General features: G+C 39.6%; 1 protein-coding gene across 1 annotated transcript in view; it reads left to right on the forward strand.

Annotated features, from left to right (window-relative positions):
* Positions 1 to 1,766: 1,766 nt before the first annotated feature.
* LOC135112915 (uncharacterized) overlaps positions 1,767 to 8,857 on the forward strand; it is a 9,789-nt gene continuing 2,698 nt past the window's right edge. Inside the window, exons 1-3 of the mRNA XM_064027874.1 lie at positions 1,767 to 1,828; positions 5,957 to 6,228; positions 6,771 to 8,857. The exon at positions 6,771 to 8,857 is cut by the window's right edge and continues 2,698 nt beyond it. Of these exons, the coding sequence (XP_063883944.1) occupies positions 5,966 to 6,228; positions 6,771 to 7,764 (1,257 nt within the window). The 5' untranslated portion in view covers positions 1,767 to 1,828; positions 5,957 to 5,965 and the 3' untranslated portion in view covers positions 7,765 to 8,857. The remainder of the gene's footprint in view (positions 1,829 to 5,956; positions 6,229 to 6,770) is intronic.

Here is an 8,857-nt window from a genome sequence, read left to right on the forward strand (position 1 = left end):
TCCTAAATCTATTAATATTGGTGTTCCTCAGGGTTCTGTCCTGTCACCCGCTCTCTTCTTATTATTCATTAATGATCTCCTTAACCAAACTTCTTGTCCTATCCACTCCTACGCTGATGATACCACCCTGCACTTTTCCACGTCTTTTCATAGACGTACAACCCTTCAGGAGGTAAACATATCACGCAGGGAAGCCACAGAACGCTTGATTTCTGATCTTTCTAAAATTTCTGAATGGGGCAGAGCAAACTTGGTATTGTTCAATGCCTCAAAAACTCAATTCCTCCATCTATCAACTCGACACAACCTTCCAGACAACTATCCCTTCTTCTTCAATGACACTCAACTGTCCCCCTCTTATACAATGAACATCCTCGGTCTGTCCTTTACTTATAATCTGAACTGGAAACTTCACATCTCATCTCTAGCAAAAACAGCTTCTATGAATTTAGGCGTTCTGAGATGTCTCCGCCAGTTTTTCTCACCCCCCCCAGCTTCTAACTCTGTACAAGGGCCTTATCCGTCCATGTATGGAGTATGCTTCACATGTCTGGGGGCGGGTTCCACTCATACTGCTCTTCTAGACAGGGTGGAATCAAAAGCTTTTCGTCTCATCAACTCCACTCCTCTAACGGACTGTCTTCAGGGTCTCTCTCATCGCCGCAATACTGCATATCTAGCTGTCTTCTACCGCTATTTTCATGCTAACTGCTCTTCTGATCTTGCTAACTGCATGTCTCCCCTCTTCCCGCAGCCTCGCTGCACAAGACTTTCTTCTTTCTCTCACCTCTATTCTGTCCACCTCTCTAATGCAAGAGTTAACCAGTATTTTCAATCATTCTTCCCTTTCTCTGGTAAACTCTGGAACTCCCTGCCTGCTTCTGTATCTCCACCTTCCTATGACGTGAATTCCTTCAAGAGGGAGGTTTCAAGACACTTATCCATCTATTTTTGACTACTGCTTTGATCCTTTTATGGGACTAGCGTTTCAGTGGACATTTTTTTTATTGACTTTTTGTTGTCCTTGGCCAGTGTCCTTCCTACATAAAAAAAAAAAAAAGAAAATTCCTAAGAACTCCAAAAGAAGATTTCTGACATCAATAAGGAATGATACACAAGTATCATATGGAACGTGTCATAACTTTATGCTGAGTAGGACCCCTGAAGTGAAGACCCGGATATGTAACAGAACTGACTTGCGCATTGTGATAAGTGAGAATCCGTGCTCTCTTACCATAAGCAGTGATTCTGAACCCGGGATTAATTTACCCATGAGGATACGAAAAAAGCCAAGGAACGTGGACTGATACAGAGTGAAACTGCAACATGCATCATGCTTTATTGGCCTGCTTTAGGGAAATCTTGGTTGGTTTAAGACAGAAGCTCCTGAACTTTGTGACATTACGCTCCTTTTTTAACGTGTCGCCTCTTGTCTTTGATTTAAGGATTTCATGCACACAGCTGAGGAATTATAGATGAAAAACACATTAACACTCACATCATTTCATTTTACAAACAAAAGCACTTGTAAAATGAAAATGAAAATATGTAACATACAAAAGAGAAGAGCTGATTATTCCAGGTTGGGACAGATTACTGTAGCTTTGAAACGTATGCGCTGAGAGAGAGAGAGAGAGAGAGAGAGAGAGAGAGAGAGAGAGAGAGAGAGAGAGAGAGAGAGAGAGAGAGAGAGAGAGAGAGAGAGAGAGAGAGAGAGAGAGAGGAAATTGTAATCGTACTGGATCCGCTGAACAGAATCAGTCGGCCTTTGTCACTGTTCCGGTCCACACGCATTTTCTCATTTGTTGCTGTTCGTCACTGCTGCTATGTAAGTTCATTACTATTCTACAGTAACATTAGGGATGAATATTACTACAGTTACAACACTTCACGATCTCAGTGAATACAAAAATATTACATAATGGTTATTTTTTTCCCAGTTTTGTCAGCTATGGTGCATTCTTTTTATGAGTAGCGAAAGATATCAATCGGGGGATGAGTAGCAGGGGAAGGAGGAGCACCATGGGTCTGGAAGCTGAGGTGTGAGGGAGTGCCTGCGGGTGTGGTAGTGAGTGTGTGTGCATGCTTGTGATGCCTTATCTTGTCGGGAATGTCGGCCTGACATTTAAGTAATTGCCATTATTATTATTATTATTATTATTATTATTATTATTATTATTATTATTATTATTATTATTATTACTTTTATTATTATTATTATCATTATTATTACTATTATTATTACTATTATTATTACTATTATTATTACTCTTATGCTTAAAGCAACGCCAATAACAACTACTACTGCTGCTATTATTATTATTATTATTATTATTATTATTATTATTATTATTATTATTATTACTATCATTATCATTATTATTATTATTATTATTATTATTATTATTATTATTATTATTATTATTATTATTATTACTATTATCAACATCATCATTGTTATCACTATTATTGTCATTAATGTTATTTTTGTTAGTTATTTTTGTTGTTGTTGTCGTCGCCGTTATCATCATTATCGTACACCATCAGCCAACACTGGCAGGACGCTAGACAGGAGGACATCCGTTGCGTTTCCTTTCAGATAGTTTACGCTGTAGGCTTTATTTACTCTGACTTCATCTCAATTTTCATTTTTGATCTTTCTATAGCTGCAGTGGAAGACGGTCACTGTGTCATGGGGGGGGGGTTAAGATTAAAATAAAGTGTGATTGATGATTCTTTGTTTTAATTAATTAGGTTTAGTTGAATTTGGGGTATTTATTTCAAGTAGGTATTGCAGGACTATTGCTTTGATCAGTTTATTGTTCAATTTAGTTTAGATTTAGCTGTTGTTAATATCTATAAAAAAATATTAGATTAGCTGCCACCAGTCATGGTTTCTGTTAAAATAATTTTGACCTTGCTCTGTATGGTAGCGTTTTAGCGGGACAAGACACTGGAAAAACTCCATGATAACTAGATTGAGTTTCATTGAAGTTAGCTTCTAAACAACAAATAAAGATCTTCAAATTATTTTTCTCTCTTCTGATTTACAACAATGTTTCTAGAAATGAGTTATGTTAGCTTGGAGATGTGGGACCTCCTATATCAGGGAATTTGATAACCAATCAGTTCATAATAATAATAATTTAAATGAATATATTATAACAAGTAATTGGTGCCTCAGGGGTTTACCTCAATATTTGGTATAAAAAAATCCTAATTGTGTAAGTGTTACATTCAATTGTGTGTATATCACAGGTGTTTGACTCCTACCTTATCAAAGAACGATTTACCCTAGTCTGTTTACATTCTAAATTTTGTTCCCCCCGTCCCCCCCCCCAAAAAAAAAGAAAAATGGTAAAGGGAATTTTACATCCTTCTTCTCCCTTTGGACCACGATGTCAGTTAGGCTCTCACACAAATAATTAATACATATAGATAAAAAAGAGGTTATTTTCATATTAACCACTATAAACTAGGCTCTGACGCCGAAATCTTGCGCCAAAGCCTATATGTATATATATATATATATATATATATATATATATATATATATATATATATATATATATATATATATATATATATATATATATATATGAAGCCTTTACCCCCAAAAAACTAGTCTTCTGTCTATACTAAAAGACATGGGTTAGCAATATCCTTAATAGTTTAGACCCCTTCTACATTCACAAATCATTCTTGAACATTTTTGCTAATGGTCCTACGTATTCCTTAATTCTAACACTCTATTAATGATTTTTAGATGCAAATATTAACAAAGAATTTCTCTCAAAATATATATTATTATCAGTTCCGGTATACTTTCTCTTAACCTACAATGTTTTGTGACTGGGGTTTTTTATGTGACGGCCCCAGGAAAACCCTGGAATATGATAATTTTCCAGTTGCCTTGTAAATCAAAGGATATTACTCAGCACCATCTCCAAATATCAACACCTAATTTAACGATTAATAGCTTACAATTTCATTTAATTTTCTTGTGCCAAAGTTTTACTGATTCCAAACGTATATACAAAACTTTGTTTATATAACCAAAAAGAAAGTAATTTTTTTTTATATTTATGACCGTTCCTTTAGTCTATAAAATGTATTTCATGGGAATATTATTATTTGGATGGTATTGTCTTCTACTTTTTTTTTTTCTAATTGCTATTTTGTCCCATGACAACTGGTTTTCCTCAGCGTTCTGCTCTGTCATCCTCTCTCTTCCAATTATTCATCAATGACTAAGCCAAACTTCTAGTCTTATTCACTCTTACGCCGATGATACCACTCCGCGGTTTTCCACTCATGTCGCTCTTTTAGACAATGTGGAATCAAAAGCATTTCGTCTTTCCTTTAATTGACTGTCTTTAGCCTCTCTCTTATCGTCATAAAGTTGCATCTCTATCTGTCTTATACCGCTTTTTTTTTTTTTTCAAGATAACTACTTTTCTGATCTTGCTAACTGCATGCCTCCCCTTCTCCCCCGGCCACACTGCACAAGACTTTCTACTTTCTCTCACTCCTTTTCTGTCCACCTCTATCATGCAAGAGTTAATCAGTATTCTCAGTCATTCACTCCATTTTCTGCATTTCTGGAACTCCCTGCCTGCTTCTGCATTTCCACCTTCCTACGACTTGAATCCTTTTAAGAGGGAGGTTTCAAGACCCAAATATTTAATTATCCCATTTGACCTCACTTTGGAAACTGGCCCTCAAGTGGGCCTTTTTTTTTTTTATTTTTCAAAATTTTATTGACCTTGGCCAGTGGCCCTCTTATATATATATATATATATATATATATATATATATATATATATATATATATATATATATATATATATATATATATATATATATATATATATATATATATAATATATATAAGTGAAAATAAAAATACTACGTTACTGAAATTTATCTCTTAAAATTTATGAAATTTATGAGGCATGACTTTCCCTGTGTGAAGCTTTATAGTGAACATTTTGTCAACTTATGTTTGTTTAAATTATTCCTAAAGTTCTTCGCAAATGCAGACTCCATTACTTTAAATACAATTGTCAGTCAGGCTGACTGGCTGGTAGTTCGACATTAACGTTTTATTTCCCTTCTTAAAAATTGGAACTACATTCACGTGTCTCCACATTAACGGCACCACTCCAGAATCTAATGATTTCCTAAAGGTAGTAACGATTCACAATAACATATCTACATTTTTTTAGTACTCTGGGATATATTTCGTGTGGCCATGGTGATTAAAACTTTTCAGCCTGTCTTTCTCCTATTCCACTGTCTCTTTTAACTATGCTAATATCTCTTAGCTTAACATCATCTGCTCAGAAAACATGTTCGCTTTCCAGTATTTCACGCATGTTTTCCTGAGTTCTGACGAAAAGTTGACACTGCCACAAAGCTAACAAGTAAGCTAATGGTAATTTTGACAAGCAGCAGTTTGTAGCTCTAATGGATGCACTTACTAGAGGTAATAACACCGATCAGATCTTCCTTGTGTTCTGTGTAACTGGTTTATTTACCATTATTACCAGTAAGACTTCATAAACTTCGAAACTTAAGCCACACCAGTAATAGGGCGATGAATAGTGAGGTGATGGTGATGGAACGTTCGGGGACGAAGAGGAACAATTATGGAGAGGGACTGTGATGATGGTGATGCGAGAAGGGAAGACATAGGGAAAATGCAGCAAAATTTGTCACACACACACACACACACACACACACACACACACACACACACACACATACACACATACAGATTATTCTATTACAATTTCATCTCTTATAGTTTTTGTTTCCTTTTAGTAAATAAATTTTGCACTGCTAATATTCGTGTACACGTAAGAATTCTTGCAACACCTTAATGTTACTGCTCTCTCTCTCTCTCTCTCTCTCTCTCTCTCTCTCTCTCTCTCTCTCTCGTCGCCTTCCGTAGAGTGGCACCATGAGCAACATCTCCCACATCCCCGGGGGCGTCGGCATAACCTCAGCCCTCATCGCTAATACTACCACGCCCTTCCCCTTGACCATGGCCAAACCCGGGAAGGGACAGCAACACGGAGCCACAGACGAGGCGTGGATCAAAGAGATGAAGATGATAAGCTACCTAGTGTTGATGCCGGTGGTAGTGGTACTGGGAGTGACCATCAACGCTTTCGGCCTCTACCTTCTCCGCAGACCACGGATTCGGTCCCTGCAATGCACCATGTAAGTGCTGACATTACCACCACTACCACCACCAACACCATCATCCTCTACTATTAAGAACAACTCAGCGGTTCATATTCACATCACCATCATCTCCATCACTCAACGGATCATTTCCCCCATCATTGCCACAATGGCCAACATCACTAAGTAGGACTTTCTTCCCTCCATAATCATCATCATCATCATCATAAGCTCTCACCACTGCCCATCGTCACAATCACCACTTAGTGGTGCCTCAAACTCGTGATCACGGACATCATCACCACCACCACCACCACCATTATCAACAAGAACAAGAACAACAACAACAATAACAACGTTATTATTTCGACCTTATCTCGGAGCCGAAAGATTGATAGTTCAATCGTTGTTCAAGGCAATTTTGATGAGAGATGTATAGTTCCTTAATCCTCATAAAGCTACTCGTATATGTGTATTAACTACCTACACCTAGCTCGAGCATTCTGTGTTTCTCTCTCTCCAGCCAGCCAGCCAGCCATTCGTTCATTCAGTCAGTCAGCCTTGCCTCCCTTCCACAGGAACATGGAGTTGCTCTTCGGCCTGAACGTGGCCATCCTTTTGGTCAGCATCGGCAGCATCATCACTATCGACGGGTGTGAGCTACAGTCCTACGCCTTGGCGCTCTACTTCGCCCATCCCTGCTTCACGGCATTCTACGTGATGCAGCTCTTCTCCCATTACATCGTAGTGTGGCTGTGCTGCGATCGCTTCCTGGCGCTGTGGTGTTTCAAACTGTTCCGGCAAATGCAGCAACCACGAGTCATGAGGCTTCGCTTGATTTTAACCGGTTTGTTATGTGTCGGATTGCAACTGCAGTACTTCCTGAAAGTGGAGGTGTTGTGTATATCTGTAAGCGACGAGGGTGTGGTGGTCACCAACAACACACAGAGGTGCGAGGAAGGCTACTGGTTCCTGCATAACATCTATCAGGAGACGGAGGACGGTGACACAGGACGTAATATAATGATGATGTCAATCATCGCGCTGGGCCTGATTGTGCCTGTGGTGCTGGTGCTGGTGTTCAGTGTGGGCATCGTGGTGGGCATGGTGCACCACCGCATACAAAATATCGCCGCCACCACTCACACGCTTCACCAAGCCTACTCTGCCATCTACATAACTTTGGCTCTCGCACTCGTCTTCTTCATCAACATCATGCTCACTGTCGTTTATGCCATCATATATACCGAAAATATCACGAGCTGCTACGAGTCCTCCAGCAAGGAAGTGTTCCGTGCAGCAACACACCTTCTTGTGTTGGCAGAACACCTCACCCTCACCCTCTTCCTGGCCATCAATCAGACCATCCGTTACGAACTGAGGACGCTGCTTCACGCCATTAAGGGCCGTCTCTACAATGCTTTGAACTGCCTGACTCTGACTGTTTGTCCTTCACGCCGGACGCGCTCTGCCACGCTCAATACAAACGCTGTAACGGTTTACCATAACGACAATGAGGAAGGTCCACATGTTCTCCCATCTGGTGGTGACACCATTCGAGAAGCTCCCTGATACAGGGATGACTGGCAGAATTTTGAAAATAATTTTGCACTAATAGTAGGACTAGTAGCACTACCAGGAGAAGGCATTAGATACCTGCCGAAATGATAATTACTCCCTGTGAGGTCTAAAGCACTGGATCACGGGGTGCTGTGAACTTATCATTAAGTCCAGCTGTGACCTCACTGAAAGTTCCTCTTTGTCTCACAACACAAGGAGGTAGTCACAGCCTGCCCTCTAAAGACAACTCTTTTTCCTTCACACAAAACTACAAACACCTAATTACACACACACCCTCCACTCAAAATTTAAAATTATCATGGCGACTCCTACACCAGCCTCGTACTTCCCATCTGGGGAGGGGACCACAAATGTCCCCAGGTCGAACTGCTCTTCTGGTATCTACCCTAAGTGTCTTGACACCCCCACCACTTTCTCTTCATTAACTTCTGCAACATTCCCTGTCTTAGATCTAATTTTCAATTCGCAGAACACCACTTCTCCTCTAATAAACCTCATCTTCTTTTCCTCACTGAAACACAGGTGTCTGAGGCAACTGACAGTAGCCCCTTTTCTGTTCCCTCCTACTTTCTCTATCCTCATTTTCAATCCAAAACTGGATGTTGTGTCTATGTGTGCTTTCGTGCCCACGCTCTTAAATCTTCTGAGTTTTCCACCATCTGGCTACGACTACAGAGTCACTCTCAAACTAAATTTATCAGTGCTGTATACCTTTCATCTAACCCCTCTGACTATAAGAAATTCTTTGACTACTTAACTTTCAAAGTGGAGCACATTCTGACTCTCTTCCTTTTTACAGAGATCTCCATTCATGGAGACTTCAGTGTTCACCACCAGCTTTGGCTTTCCTCTCCCTTCACTGACTATCCTGGTGAACTAGCCTTTAACTTTGCTATCCTCCACGTCCTAGAGCAATTGGTGCAACACCCTACTCGTATTCCTGACCGTCTTGGAGATACACTTTCATTCTTGACCTTTTTCTAACCTCTAATCCTTCTGCTTATGCTATTACCCTTTCTTCTCTGTTGTGCTCCTCCAATCACAATCTCATATCTGTATCTTGTCCTATCGCTACAATCCCTAC

Source organism: Scylla paramamosain, chromosome 2, assembly GCF_035594125.1.
Source record: "Scylla paramamosain isolate STU-SP2022 chromosome 2, ASM3559412v1, whole genome shotgun sequence".
NCBI classification, from domain to species: Eukaryota; Metazoa; Arthropoda; class Malacostraca; order Decapoda; family Portunidae; genus Scylla; species Scylla paramamosain.